The sequence below is a fragment of the Primulina tabacum genome, chromosome 1, assembly GCF_025594145.1.
Source record: "Primulina tabacum isolate GXHZ01 chromosome 1, ASM2559414v2, whole genome shotgun sequence".
Lineage (NCBI taxonomy): Eukaryota > Viridiplantae > Streptophyta > Magnoliopsida > Lamiales > Gesneriaceae > Primulina > Primulina tabacum.
Window position 1 is genome coordinate 59,358,665 of NC_134550.1, and position 15,847 is coordinate 59,374,511.

General features: G+C 36.7%; 3 protein-coding genes across 8 annotated transcripts; 2 read left to right on the forward strand and 1 right to left on the reverse strand.

Moving 5' to 3' along the window:
- The first annotated feature begins 160 nt into the window (after positions 1-160).
- LOC142556056 (lysophospholipid acyltransferase LPEAT1-like) lies at positions 161-7,090 on the forward strand. Its single transcript, XM_075667275.1, is given in 10 exon segments — positions 161-486; positions 488-845; positions 2,100-2,219; positions 2,323-2,360; positions 2,732-2,796; positions 3,305-3,373; positions 4,301-4,434; positions 4,846-4,986; positions 5,664-5,727; positions 6,092-7,090. Coding segments are annotated over 10 exon segments (1,152 nt in total). The 5' UTR covers positions 161-343; the 3' UTR covers positions 6,112-7,090.
- Positions 5,774-8,875, reverse strand: LOC142556084 (ricin B-like lectin R40G3). 2 transcript variants are annotated; one of them, XM_075667339.1, is made up of 4 exons: positions 8,367-8,875; positions 8,162-8,283; positions 7,181-7,410; positions 5,774-6,085 (listed from the first exon to the last, which is right to left on the reverse strand). In XM_075667339.1, coding segments are annotated over exons 1-4 (810 nt in total). In that variant the 5' UTR covers positions 8,823-8,875; the 3' UTR covers positions 5,774-6,083. The 2 variants fall into 2 exon arrangements, with proteins under 2 accessions (XP_075523454.1, XP_075523445.1); XM_075667330.1 differs by lacking the exon at positions 5,774-6,085 and having other exon boundaries at positions 6,831-7,410.
- A 3,475-nt stretch (positions 8,876-12,350) lies between these two features.
- On the forward strand, positions 12,351-15,830 carry LOC142556063 (protein SICKLE). Of its 5 annotated transcripts, none has more exons than XM_075667293.1 (4): positions 12,374-12,509; positions 12,630-12,737; positions 13,778-14,094; positions 14,749-15,830. In XM_075667293.1, the coding sequence occupies exons 3-4, from the start codon at positions 13,821-13,823 to the stop codon at positions 15,531-15,533; spliced, it is 1,059 nt and encodes a 352-aa protein (XP_075523408.1). In that variant the 5' UTR covers positions 12,374-12,509; positions 12,630-12,737; positions 13,778-13,820; the 3' UTR covers positions 15,534-15,830. The 5 variants fall into 5 exon arrangements, with proteins under 5 accessions (XP_075523402.1, XP_075523418.1, XP_075523408.1 ...); XM_075667311.1 differs by having other exon boundaries at positions 12,380-12,509; positions 12,607-12,737; XM_075667320.1 differs by having other exon boundaries at positions 12,462-12,478.
- Positions 15,831-15,847: the final 17 nt, after the last annotated feature.

Consider the following 15,847-nt stretch of genomic DNA (forward strand, 5'->3'; position numbering starts at 1 on the left):
TATTTAAAAAGCAATCAAACGTTGGTTTATCTTGAAAATAAATAATGGGGTTGAATGGTAGAATGAAGGGACGAAGCAAGCCCAAATTCAATCAGCCCATTTAGATGATGAGAGGGAGACCCGCTAACACTAAAAAACCCGCGAGTTATCGTGACCGGGAAATCGGGTCCCACGCTCCAACGTAGAAATTTAACGCACGCGCCCACCTCGCCGCAAGCTATCAGATCTAGGCAATAAAACCGATATTAAAGAACTGGCACACCAAAAAAGCTCAGTAAAAGACAACAATGGCTACCCAGTAACAACCAATCAACATCTTTCCGGAAAAAATATAAGGTATAAAATGGAGTCGGAGCTTAAAATCTTATCTTCTAAGCCCGTTGAACTGCAACCGGAACCCGTCATATCCGTGGGAGACGGCCGCCCACTCCTTAAACCCGAACCAAACATCGCCCTACCACACGTCCTGAGCACTGAAGAGTTAGAGAAAAAAGTATGCCGCTTTTGTGCGGCACGATGCGTACGGGACAATGGGGATGGGCGAGCTTCCCTGGACCGAGAAAATTTTACTTGCGTTGGGCCTGGTTTTATTGGTTCCCTTGAGGGTGGTAGCTGGAATGGCGATTTTGGTGATTTATTACGTGATTTGTAGGGTTTGTACGACGTTTTTGGCGCCCAACAGGGAGGATGGGCAGGAGGATTACGCACATATGGGGGGTTGGCGAAGGGCTGTGATCATGCAAAGCGGGAGATTTTTGACGCGGTCTATGCTTTTTGTTTTTGGGTTCTATAGGATTCGTGAAAGAACCACGGGTAATCAGGTTGATGGGCAGTTAAACCATGAGGTAGTCGTTACATGCTGCTCAGCAATTTGGTTTTCCCTTAGCGCATATAAAATGAGGATATATAAGAAATTTATTTTGTTGTTGGACTTTGGTTGCATTAAAAACGATAGAGATTTGCTTCTAATGTGTTTTGTTATTCATGATTGGTTAATTCTGTTTTATGAATAAGATTATTAATGTCAACTGTTTTTTCGTATTAATATCAACTGTTTGTGTGATGAGTCGGTATCGGAGCATTTGCAAACATTTATGTCCGTGAACAAGCATGTTTGGATGTATACCTGAGGATGCAGTGTCTGTATTTCTTGGATAAGGGATTATCCATAATAGGATAAATTTGCATTGCATCACCCCTATTTGGTGTTGAATGAATTTGTTTTAGTTGTATCGAATCAGTTTGTAACATTCATGTTGCAAATAATGAAAAAAATCATTGAGTGATAAAACCTAACCAACCTTTATACTTACAGAATGCTACGGTTGACTCACCCAGTACATAGAAGAATTTAGTGAATCTGATAAGTTGGGTATTCATTTACCATTCTGGGAGGTACTTGATTGATTAATGATATCAAGCGGATGGGAAACAATTAATGCAACGAAATATTGATAAATTTTTCTCATGTGATGCGTTGGTGGCTGGCAAATCACGTTTGTGGAAGGGAGAAATATGACAGATGTATCCTCCAATTTTCTTGGAACTTGTTTCCTTTAGGTACATACATGGAGGTTATTGAATCATTGATCATCCCTTCACTTACCCACCAGATAGATTCTTATGTTGGAGGAATTTTCATTTTTATACCTTAAGGCTTAAACTGTCAATATACATTAAGAGTTGGAATGTCTGTGTATAATGTTGAAGAGGGTCTGATGTGGCTAATGTTTTGGCATGTAATGGCTAATGTTTTGGTTGACGGGGTCATTCTAACACGAGTGTACGATAGAGATGGCAGTTTGTTTAACATTTTTCATAACTTACCTTTCTGGTGATCATACCGTTTCTAGGAATGAATAATGTTTCATAAAGGACAAACATGTGTCAGTATCATTTCTCCTGATAAATAAAAATTCATATGGTATCACTTTTCTTTTTACGTCTTGTTGCTTCGAGAACAAATTTTGGTGGTGTTATTTTTGTCATGGTTAATGTTTGATGGAGATATTAGTCACAAGGACTTGGATAATATTTGGCTTTGTGTGTCTGTTTAAAAGTGTAGTGATATATGCTTCATGCTTCTTCTTACCTTTCAGACGGTAACTAGGGATCAAAAGGATGAGTTTGAAAGGCCTGGGGCCATCGTGTCAAATCATGTATCTTATATTGATATTCTATTCCACATGTCTTCCTCTTTCCCAAGCTTCGTTGCGAAGGTTTGTAAACTTCTTCATGGTTGTTTGAGCATTATTGTGTGACACAATTTGACACAATCCTTCATTTTCTCACCTTTTTGTGTTCTTAATTGTGTAACCGAAGAGGTCCGTGGCCAAACTTCCTCTTGTTGGTCTGATCAGGTTGGTCCCCTTGATCTTTTAGCTATCATGCAAATTGAAATATCAGGGATGGATCCTTTTCATCTGCAGTATGTTTGATTGCATTTAAGTAAACTGAACATTGTATTTAGCTGTTTACTTTTAGATTTGAAAGTATAAATGAAATTAGTGATAAAATTAGTATTGATCTTGCATAACATGTGCCATTTACGGCATAATGCTGGAGCCTAAATTTTCTTTTTTCTACATCGACTTCCATATCATTTTGTTCTGCAGTAGTTGGCATATTGAAAATAATTGTCCCATGATGTGAAATGTTTTTCCCTGACCATGCATTTTACATTTAAATTGTGCAACAGATGCTTCAGCTTTTATTATTTTTTCTATTACAGCAAGTGTCTTGGTTGTGTGTATGTACAGAGAGAGATTAAATCATCAGACTTCAAGGGTGTCTCAGGTAGTATTTTCTGTTTGATTCTGAACATTTTTGTTATGTCACAAAGTCCATGTTTGAAAAGGAGTGTGCAAGAATTTCAAAACAAAATTATTTTGGCTGTATCAATTAATATTGATTTTGGGACAATCAAACTTATGTGAAGAAAAAGAAAAGTCATCTTGTGATATTAGACTGTTGTTATCTTCCATTAGATTTCTCTTACTGACATCAATTAGCGAACATTACTACCAATGATAGAATGTATCCTAAGATGAAGTTATTCAGAATTAACAGAACACTAAAATGCTTAACCCTTTTTTAGCATGTCATGTTGCCCTTGAAACTGTAAATTCTGCAGTATATATTCAGAAACACACAGTTTGTCAATATAAAAAATCCATTCACCATACATCTTTTTTTTAGTCGGAAAGTAACCCCATCTTAGTTCCTCTTATTTTTTCCCCTAATATCTGGACTTCTTCCAGTCAACTGTTTTTTTTTCTCATTTTTAGACATTTATTGTTTGCAGGTGTTGTAAATGAAAGAATTTGGGAAGCTCATCAGAATGAGTCTGCTCCTAAGTTTATGCTTTTTCCAGGTTCTGTTTTTTATGCTGTTGCCAGCCTCTGTTTTAATCTCTTTCCATGTGATGTCAGTCCTCTTACTAATTCCGTCTATCCACCTGCTATTTTTTTATCTTTGATTACATGGGCATTAAGGCTATCTTTGGGTCAATTGATTTGGTTCTGAAAATCTGTGAATATCGAAAAACCTTTTTTGATGTTTTACTTTTTTTATTTTATTTTTTGGTAAACTCTTTTGGTGAACTTTAAATGTCCCAAGTATGGTTGTAAAATCTATTATTCTATTTGCTCAGAAGAGGAATCCCAAATTATCCGCTGTTATTGTTGCGAAGCATGGATGATGGGTTGGGTAGCAGATTTTTAATCCTCGTTACCTATGTCCACCAATCCCTACGTAACTAAGCTTATTCGAAATAGATTTATCGATGTGCTTAAAGGATTTTTGTTTTGAAAAAAACGATTGAGAAAAATTTATCGCAACACAATTACATCTAGATTCCTTAAGATATGTATAGATTTTATTTTTGATTCTGCACATTTGAAATTAATTGTTGTGTTTGGTATTTTATGTCATGTATTGCAATTTATATTGGATTATTTGTATGATTCTCTATACTATATACCGACTTGAAGGAAAGAAAGTGTTTGATATTGCATTTGAGGTTAACTATATGTCTATATTCATTCAATGTGCTGACCAGGTAAAACTTGGATGTTAAACGCTCTGATTATCTGTCTGGGGTGGGTGGAACATTGCATTGTAACTCTAAATTTGGTTACTCGTGCCTTGTAAATTTGGCAGACCATGTTTCGACCTTTTAATCTCATTAATTTTTTATGGGACCCTCATAACTATGTGAAGCCAGAAAAATGATGCGTATGTCTCTATTGTTAATCCATTCTATACATGTCTAATTGTCATTTATTTTGGCCTTTAACAGAAGGCACAACTACAAATGGAGGTTACATCCTTCCATTTAAATCTGGTGCATTTTTGGCAAAAGCTCCTTTACTTCCTGTTATACTAAGATATCCCTACCAGAGACTTAGTCCTGCATGGGACAGCATTTCAGGGGTGAGTTGTTCTGTTTTGGAATTTTTGTTTTTTTTTCTCTCCTTGAATCCTGGTTGTATTTTATATTGGTGCCAGCGTGTCATTGTCGCAAATGTTATGAGTCAGAAAGAGTGTTATTTTCTTCTTACTTTAGTTGGTTGACTTGCCATTCCTCTAAATTTAACTGGGGAAGCAACACAGATTGAATTTTGCTTTATTTTAGTGTTTCTTTGGCTCACCGTTAATTGCAGAGATTACATAGAAGAAGATTTCTTTTCAGATAGGAACAGAATGAAGAAACATAAATTTAGGAACCTTATTTCTTGAGTTTGATTGTTATGTTGATTTGTCACGGCAGTTTGTATGTAATTTAGGACCTAGCGCAATCAATTCTATGACTAACAAATGCTGACTCAATATAACCTCATGCAGGTTCGGCACTTGATTTATCTTCTCTGCCAGTTTGTAAATTACATTGAAGTGATGCAATTACCTGTTTATCACCCCTCGGAACAAGAAAAGGAAGATCCAAAGCTTTATGCTGAGAATGTTCGAAAGCTAATGGCTCATGAGGTACTTTATACTTATATTTCAGTCTCTGATTTTTTTAGCTTTTAAAATGTCGATCATTATTATATTCTCCTAGATTTATTAATTTTCTCCTCCCTCACTTCCTTCGAGATGACTTTGTTGCAGTTTATTTTCTCTATCCAAAACCTTCGTCTTTTTTCCACTACAATCTCTGGATGTTCAGTTAGTGGTGTAAATATTGCAATATCAATGCAGGCTTTCAATTTCTTTCTGCATAGATCGTGCACAAACGACTGTTTTTAAACTTATGAAATCCATAGCAAAACTATATTGATAGATCTGAACTTGGCATTTTCTGACTTTTGGCTAGCAGTGTTGATACAAATAAAAATTGGATTTGATTTGAAGTATGAGTTTGGATGAATGAATTTCAGATTAATTCAATAATTAAGGATTTAAAATCTTTCGTGGTGGTTAAAAAAAATTTATACTGTAGTTACTAGTTAGCGAATTTCAAATCCACGAATTTGAAATTTCCGAGCAAGTTTAGTTGATTGCAAATAAAGATTTAGAACTATCTAACCTCAAATTTATCTCATCCAAATACTGTAGAAAGAAATAAAAAAGAAGAAAGACGGGGAAACCACCATACGACTGGTGCTTAGGGTAATAGAGGCAAAATATCTCATTTGATGTTGTTCTTCATTTTTGTGATGCAGGGTAATTTGATTCTTTCAGATATCAGCCTGGCAGAGAAACGCGTGTACCATGCTGCTCTAAATGGTAATATTAGCATGCCTACTGTTTTGCATCAGAAAGACGATTGATAATTTCATGGTCTGGCTCTCTAAAGTTATGTAGTCCATCTTGGTCTTGGATTCCTATCATGCTCGGTGCACCATTTTAAAAATAGGAATCATACGAGTGGTTTTTCACCCCTGGAAACAAGAAACATATCACTGTCCTATAATACTTCTGTAAATTATATTTAATAAATGGGTTGTCATCAATGACCCATTGTTCAACTTATCTGTATGATTCGGTATTCTGGATCAGGAATTGTGCTTGATATAATTTTCTGCGTGCTCGGTATGGAATCCATTCACATGGTTGGTTAATCTGAGAAATCTCTTTGGTGTTCCTGCAGGTTTGTTTTGCCAACAGTAGTCCGGATTTGCCATGTATATTCATTATATATATCTAATGGTTTGACAAACACACACACACGAGTGAAAACACACACAACAAAAAAATGGCATGATTAAAATGCCAGATAAATATGGTGGAAGAGATCATTGTGATTGACTTAGTTCTGAATTGTCTGTCCTGGTACCGCTGCTGCTTTGGTGGAATAGTTTTTTAGACGTAGTATGCAGTTTAGTTTAACAGGTCTCTGAAGCTGATATATAAAGGAGAATGGTGGATGTCATTGAATTTGAATGCCGAGGGTACTCAGGTTTTCTTTTTATATAATTGACTGATATGCTGTTGCATACTTTTACTATTTTATTCTTGCAATATCGGGAGTCAGTTCTCGCATGATCGGAGGATACCAAACGGTCTTGTTTTTTTTGTTATTTCAAAGTAAAGAGCTGTGGTGTAGAGATGCATGTGAAATAATATTGGGCTCTCTTCATAAAGGAGATGAACAATTTTAGTTATTTTTTTTAAAAAAAAATAGATAGATAGCCGACCCACAACCAATATTTAGGGCGATTTTCACATATGATTTTCGATTGTCACCAATTACGAGTATTGGGACATTCGGGCCGAATGATTTTGATCTCAAGTTTGAGTATCTTATCATTGTCGGTGCTCGTGAGGTGATCATTTATCGAATAATGTCAATTTGGACTGAAATAGCATGTTGCATATAATTGCCGACGAGTTAAAAGTCGTCTTATTAACTTTCATTACGAATAATATATCATGTAAAAGAAAATCAGTGCATTACACCCATATGCATAATATAACAACGATCCCACTTATGCATCTTTTTCAAATCGCGTCTCGTAACAACAGTCCACGAGCATTTTATCCTAGAAAACATGGAAACGAGTTTGGATCACCAAGAATAAAAAAGATAACGAAGAAAGCACGTGACATGTCCGAGATACCAGATTTCTCATAATGGATCAACACTTTTTTTTAAAAAAAAAAATCATTTGATCATCATATTAAAGAAATTTGAGTGGGGCTGTTCAATTTTCATGTGTGGTGTTGAGAGATCACTTACAGTGGGGGGTGATCTTCCACCTTTGATTGTCACCCTTTTTCCATTCCCAAAGAACAATCGTGGTGCCATCATGGACACCACCGTGATTTTTATCGCCATTGAAGGCATCTACATTGAGCTTAATGTTGTTAACCATCCTTATTGTTCGGTAGCCATCCCCTAAGTCTTTGCTTTCAGTCCACAAAATGGATTCATCAACGGTATCAGAATTGTAAGGAGTTAACTGGACCTGTCAGAGAAAACCCAAGGTAGAGCGAAGCGATGAGAAACCGAACCAAAATATTTAAAAAAATTAATGACATAATTGCATTCTCCTCTTTCTTTCTTTTTTCCAGTTTTTCAAAGGTATTGCATATTTCTTCCCAAGGAAAGGCCTCGTTGTTATAGAAATTCCCTCTACATCCCATGACAATATTCATTATTACTAACTAGATCATATGAATCTCATATCAGTTTCACATATTTAGCAATAACAGATCAATTGAATCCCGTATCAGTTTCACACATCTAATCTACTAAGTGATTAACAAAAAAATGATCTATTATTGAAAAGACACTATTAAAAACGTACAAATGAAACCTTTGGTCAAATAATTAAGAAGGTGATTTCTGTTCAGCAGGCTACATATGCCCCACATATATTGAGCTCCCTTGCTATGTCGAATAACACTAATGGCGGATGCAAAATATCCATAATAAAGTATAATTTGTAGAGTAATCTTTGTATGTTATATTGAAATAAACAAAATATCAGCCGGATAAACTTTTAACATTCGAAAAAATAAAATATCAAGTTTACGTGAATTAATGCATCAGCAACCTCACCCACTGTGCCCAACAGATTCTTAACTTGTAATCGGGAAAAAAAATATAATCGTAACATCCATTGTAAAGAATCATATACGGTAAACTAAAAATCATTTACGCATAAAAGATTATATATTACATAATCAGAAAAGTGAATATTTTTTGAACATACCGGGATGCGTAGCACCAATAGCGTGCTTCATCGCCTGTCCAGTGGCTTTGTTAATCAAAGCAAAGCTGGGGAATCCTTCTTCATCTTTCACTTTAGTGCTGTACTTCTCCTCTTTGATCCAGTGCTGCAATTATCCGTACAATTTACCCAATTATAGGCTGAAATACAGACGTACATCTGCAGAAAAAACAAAATAAAAAAATGCACCTGAAGAGGGTCTGATGGATCGGAAGGAGTAAGAACAACTTTTCCATCATAAATGGTCGACGCGAAGTTAGTCTCCGCCTTGCTATAAACCTTAACAGAGGGTTTTCCAGAGATCCCGCCACCCCCGTGGTGGGGGGTTTGGTGGTGATCGGATGACGGGAAGTGGGGCATATGAGGGTGGTGTTGGTGCCGATTATCCGCGGGCACGTATGGCTGTGGATCGTAATCATGGGAAGCGTGTGGAGGCGGAGGACGATATGAATCCGGCCCAACGTGCGAGGTGTGATAGACTTCGGACGACTGATTATAGCGAGGCGGCGGCGGCTCGTTCAGACCGTAAAAGGGAGGAGGTGGCTCGTCCCCGTAGAGTGGAGGCTGCGGGTAGTCTTGTTGTTCTTCCTCCCTCCTGTGCCGACCGTGGTGCGGCTCGTGGTGGCGTCCGTGGGGGAAATCCATGTGATAATGCGTAGATGAAAAGCAAAATGTATGGTTAACTGGTGAAGACTGAGCAAAATGCGAGAATTTATGGATAATTGGAGTGGGTTTGGTGACACGCGCTGCAGTGTGAGTGGTGGAGACAGTCGACAGTTTTGCATCCTTTTTGGTGACATCGTGTTACAATGGAAACACGCCATGTGTCACGACATGCCTTTCTTTGATAAGTTATCTTAATTAGATACAAATCAATTAGTGGTGAGTCGTGCTTTTCTCTTAATTAATTAATAATTAGGCTGATGATAATATGTCCTTGATTCATTATTTTTTTGGCCGCCCAAACGTGTCAAGGGAAAATTGCTTTTGCAGTTTACTTTTTTTTCTATCAACTTTCAATCATATTCATGCAATTACCGTCAATTTCATATAATTAACCCGCAAGATTTGATAAAACACTGCATGTATGGATGTGATATAGTTGTAACTTATAGTTATTAAATATGGTGGTTAAGTGAATAGTTTTTTTAAATGAAAATTTCATTAAAATTTGGTAAAAAGTGATAAGATATAACTACACAGGTCCTACCCATAAAAGACTACTAAACTAACCAATACAATAATCAGCATTCCAATACTCTAAATGCATAAACAAAATGTCAAACACCTTGATAACCTGAACTTGACATCATAAAAGACCACTCCGAGTCAATGGCCGGATAATTTCAATAGATTTCCGGATGCGACGGAAGACATATATCTTGATCACCCTAATTATCTCATCAACGTTGGTCTTTGTATTGTCGAACATAACTCTATTTCTGATGTTCCACACGTAATACACAGTTGCCGCAAGAGCTGCGCATCTCATCTTATTCAGCGTCGAGTTGCCACGGTAGACGTCTCTGAACGCATTAAGAACAGCTGTAGGTGAACCCATGATCTTCCTCATGCCAAGTCATTCACGTGTATCATTCCAGATCGATCGTGCTATATGGCAGATGAAATAGAGCTGTTGAACCGATTCCTCTGCATCGTGACAACACACACATGATTTATCATCAAGATATGTTAACCTGTTTCGCGTGAGAAGTTTCCGATGTGCCAATAGCCACAACATAAATATGTGCTTCAGTAGAATGCACTGTTTTGCAATAAGTGGTTTCCAAGACCATCCTTTCCATCTTTGAACGAAGAAGTATAAGCAAGGGACGACCCTCCCGTACCACCAAACCAATTGTCCAGAGCACGTAAGCAAATAGACGAGATTTTCGAGCCATTGGCGTAAGTAAGTATTCAAAAAGTTAAATTTTATTTATATATATATTTAGGAATTTCACATTAAATTCATAGATTTCGATCATATTTTATTACAAACAATTATTCTTTTTAAAAAATATTTAAAATGTAATAATAACAATTAATAAATATATTGTTGACAGGTGTTCATACCTAAATTTAGATAATTGAAACAGATAAATACTATATAAATTAAGAATATGGTTATCATTTTATTAAATATTAAGCTAATAAGCTTGAAAACAAATTTCTCTCCAAAATCTTAAATTTTATCTTGTATTAATTAGGGTTAGACTTTTATTTCCAAAGTTCTCAACCACTTCTTTATAATCTCTGGGAAAAAAAAATCACTTCAAAATAAATTAAAACTCTTCTAAATAGGAGATAAGGTGCTTTACCCCCGTCTTCACTTGGGACAAAACTTCCAAAACAAGAACCGAAGATTTCACGACAAACTTAATGAATCCGACATAATCAAACAGACAGTGAGTGAGTTGCTGCGGAACCATGCTATGACTACATTATTATGTACTCGTTCTCATTGTTGTTGGATGCTGCGCTGATTTCCATGGACACTAGCGTACCTCATTGCAGATGCCTGAACAAACATAAAATCAAAGCAAAAAACAACAAATATTTAGAACCAGTAACTGGAGAGAAGATTAGTAAAGAGATTATTTTGGCAACACAGAAGCTGTTAGTTTAAAGGGTATATAGAAACTCTAAACTAAAATTTCACAGGTCTCCGTTTCAATATGCCAAAGGTCCTGTACTCCTGTTAAATGGGAAATGGAATATATTCAGATGCGTTCGGATACAAAAATTTAATTTGGGAAGTGATTTGCAGCAACGATTTGAAACATATATATCTATTTTGAATACATTGAAATCCCCTTATCCGAATGGATCCATAATCTCAAATAACTTAATTCAAGCACATGTTCCAAGTATTTAGGGATACAACAGAAATAATAATCAATGTGATCCAACATTAAATGGACAATTGGGACATCTGACTTTGAGCGAATCGTGCTTACAAGATATAATGAATGAAGCTAAAGTGATAAGCTATAAGATACAAAGGAGAAATTAAAAGAAGAACCAAGTCTATGGAAAAAAATTCATGAATTTTCTAAAGTGCATGAAAAGGACAAGAAACGAATAAGAAGTCATAAAGTGCAGGCACTAGAGATGAAGAAAATGCCTCAAGAATTACGTAGGATCATGCTTTAATCTTCATGAGCATACCAAAGCGATAAGTAGAGTCACGCATAAGGACAGTTTAAGTGAAAATCCCAAGACAACAGAAGTCATGATCTGAGACCATGTTTTATTAACGTTGAGTGCTGAAGCTGGAAAACATGGTTGATAAATCACAAATGACAATTAAATAAGAGTTTTGACACATGGCTATATATATATATTCCTCCACAGAAGTGATGATTGACAACCTTTACCCTTACCATAATTTCATCTGGATACTAGGCAAAATCACTTTACTTATTCCTTTTAGTTGCTTCTCATCCTCGTACAGAAAGCTACGAAGGACTAGAACCACCAACATCCACGTACTACTTCTAAGATAGTTGTATTTTAATGCCAAATTTCATGATACCACAATGATGATAATGTACCAGTAAAAACTACTTTAACTATAACATACTAATAAATTACTTGTGGTTGCCCAATTTCATGTAAACATCATGGTGCAGGACTATTCAGGATTTTAGTATTTTAAAAACATAAGGCATACGGGATTACACTCGAAAATTCATTACAAACTGAAACACGAATTCTGAGAGCTAACCTTCGGCAGAAATCGGTGACGTATCGAGAACTGTTGTAGAAGATAAACCACATTAGAACAATTACCAGCATATCTCAATAACGTTAAGAAAAACAATATTTGAAAAACAAAAATTCACATAAATATGTACAGAATAAATCACCAAAACGTCACAAGTCATGGACCCAGTGATTCAAATCCAAGTTAAACAAATTGAATGCCAGAAAAACAGGAACAAAAATGAGGATACTGAAAAGATATCGCTCCCACCAATCCAACATATAGAGCCCGAGAGTGACGTTGTAAAGATAGATCTTGCGTTGTATCCAGTTCATCTCCCCTGCTTTGTGTACAATGTTGATGAGAGATGCATCTCTATTTTTCTTTTGCGGGGGGACTAAGAAATGGGCCTTTTTTAAATAAGCCCATTTCTAATTTTTTTGAGCAAGCCCATTATTAAATTTTGAAGGCCCGGGGATGCTACCCCGGCTTCTTCGAGGAGCAAACAAAAGGAAACGGGTTAGCTGAACCGGTACCCACGAGAACGAACGTGAGCAGCCTCTCACACGCCCTCAAGCGCCGCAACGATTCATAGGTCAGTTCAGAAACTCCAAGGCCTCGAATAGGTATAGTTCGTTGGCTTTATTTATTAATTTTTCAATTTTCCTTTAGGAGTTTGTTTCAAAATTTCTCTCGGACTTGAAATTCGAATTTCTCGCATAGGAATTCATATGAGACTGTTTCAGGGTCGTAAGAAGTGTGTACAAGTGGGGAAAAGGTGGGACTGGCCCGAAAGAGGGCTGTCCACGGCTGCGCAAAGATTGAATGCCAATTCGGTGTTTTTGAACTAAAAGGTTACTATCACTGCCCACAACCCAAAAAAAACTTCTTGAAAAGATGGCCCTGACTCAATATTTTTTAAAAAAATAAATCAGCCGTCAAAAATGTATTTGTTTTTTCCCGGTGTCAGAGTAAACTTCTAGTTAAGTTCTTTGATAATTAAGTGTTTTTGTGCAGGAGTAGCTAGTAAGTGTGAGATCGAGGGCCCTTTGTGTTATCAGAGCCATTGGTTTTAATTTTTGGGAGAAACTTATGGCTTGAATTTTTGGGAGAAACTGGGATTTAGAATGTTGTAGTTGAGTTTGAATCAAGCGGCATAGTTTTTTGTCAGTGTGCATGTTCTTGAAAATTATCATGGTTCATAGAAATCTGATGCGCTGTGAAATGGTTGCTTTTTTAAAAAAATTGCGACATAAAATCATGAGTCATGAAATTAATTATAAAGTTAGAATGGCTGATGTTTCACGAATTACTACTTCATTGTTCATAGAAAGACTTCCTTCTTGTGAAGTTTATATTAGAAAATCTTCTCTATCGTTTAAGTCTCCCAGTTCATGTAAATTTGATACACCTGAAGATAGTTTTTGCTTTTAGGGCATTGATTTATTAATTGGTTTTGGCGTTTGTTCCCCTCTTCTCCTGTTTCTCTTGGTATCATTGTATGGAAATTGAAAGAAACAGATAGATTACAACAGCTAATTTAGTTATTTCTCTTTTACCTTTCCCATCTTTTTTTATTAATAAAACTCATTATCACACTGTCTAATAAACATATTGATTAGGCTTTCTTATTGGTTACTTCTTATGATTATTGGTTAGTTCAATACTGGTGAACTATTCTGATGAATTTGGGTGAACAATAAATGTCAAGCCGACCCGATTAATCACTTTCTGGATCCACTGGGGATAAGATTGGTACCTAAACGCTTAAAAATTTAAATTTTATATGTATATTGGTAAAAGGTTCAAGTTTGTGTTGCTCGAAATTCATCTGGTCTCCCGCATTCATCTCACCTGCATCATTGTATGTAACAAGCACTATTTTGCTATGAAGGCTTAACGCGGCTGTTGGATTCTATAGTATTCAAGCACTTACCATGGAAGAATCAGAGAAAAGAAGAGAAAGACTGAAAGCTATGCGAATGGAAGCTGCTATAGCAGATATTAGTATTGACTCTGAGAGTTCTGGAATCCTATCTCATAGTCTATCCAACCCTCTGATTGAAAATGAACCTGCTCCTTCAACTGCGGTACAATATTCTCGTCCGAGATTTGATTATTATACAGACCCTATGTCAGCTTTTTCTGCAGATAAAAGGAGAAATAACTTCTCGCATCAGGTCTCGCAGGGATATTCCAGCATGCCTCCAAGTAATTTGACTTCTATTTACTGCATTAAGTTTTCATGTTTATGATGCCGGTACGTGTCTTTTGTTTTGATTTGTTTTTGTTAACTTTTGGTATTGAACATGTCTGGGTGGTTGTGTTTTGCAATCCATTGATATTTCAATCATGGAAAACAGCAAATTACATTTTTCCAATCAAATCTTAGCATAAGAATTTAGCATTTGCTTTGGTTCCATTCAGTAAGTTTTACCAATGCACCCGGATACGTTCTCATAGAAAAGTGCTAGTTTCAACTTGTTGCGAACAGGGAAGTAGGAAAAAAAATAAGGAATTGTAGCTTATGATGTAATGGTCCTTTTTTTTTTTTTTGAAGAAAGTGGTCGTCTCTTTCTTTCGAAGGGTTTTTGCTACCCTATTGTTAGCTTGTCTTTGAAATGAAGTAGTTGCTATGATGATATGAAAATGTTGTCATTCCCACGAAGACTGGTGTTAACTGTAAATTATTGATCATTTCATGCATTTCCTTCAACCTTCTGACCTGGATTGAGTTTCAGCATTAAAAATTAATGCAAATTAACATGATTCCATTGTTTAAATACATGCATTATTATATTTGAAGATCACATTTGTGTGATTACATTTCTAATTTATTAATGTCTTTGCGCCCTAATTATCCAGATATGACTTCATCCCCCCAAGCACCCGGAAACCTTCACGGTCAGAGTTCCTCTCACGGAACCCCAATGGGAGTAGCAGGTCCTTTGGTCAAACCTCAAGGATATACTTCAAATACTTGGGAAGGATCATACAGCAGCTTAAACTACAACTATCCACCAAATATGCGAGATGTTAACCTTCCAAATCCAAGCGTTGGCCGGGGAGATACTCCTCATGCTGTTCATGGTTGGGGCAGGGGTGGTAGATACAGCAGCAGTCCCCGCCCCCAATTTCTCTCCCACCATGATTCACCAAATATGCTAGATGTTAACTTTCCAAATTCAGGTGCCGGCTGGGGAGATTATCCTAATGCTGTTCATGGTTGGGGCAGGGGTGTTAGATACAGCAACAGCCCCCGCCCCCAATTCCACTCCCACCATGATTCACGACGTGGTACTGGCCATTATTCTGATTGGGGGAGAGGCAGGGGTGTGGGACCAAGTGCTAGGAGAGGAAAAGATTCTAAGGATCCTGTGTCAGCAGAGTTGCGTCCAGACTTGTATTACAATAAAGAAATGTTAGAAGATCCATGGAAAGGGATGACTCCAGTTATTTGGAAGGGCCCAAATTCAGATGGTTCCTGGCTTCCGAAATCTATTAGCGTGAAGAAAGCCAGACCTTCTCCTGAAGCTTCACACAAGTCAGTTTCTCAACCTAGCCTTGCCGAATACCTTGCCACATTGAATGATACTGTTAACGAGCCAACACATGAAGAACATGAGCAATCAGAAGTAAGGGAGTCATAAACACAGTCCACTTTATGTTTTGAGAGCTTCTGATCTCAAGATGGTGTTTTGAAACCCACTTTTAAACTTGGTTTCACGTTGCTCCCTCAAACAGTGATTCGGAAAAAGAGGTTTGGTTATCAGAGACGATGGTCTGGGGATCGAATGGAGATTATTACGACTGTCATATCAAATGGAGATTATTACGAATTTAGCTTTCTGTACATGTGTTCTCTTATTCCCTTTGAACTTGTAGAATACAATATAATTGAGTTTACGCCCTTTCTAATGCCTTTTTCAGATTATTTAAGATGGAAATTTTGCATTTTAATCAT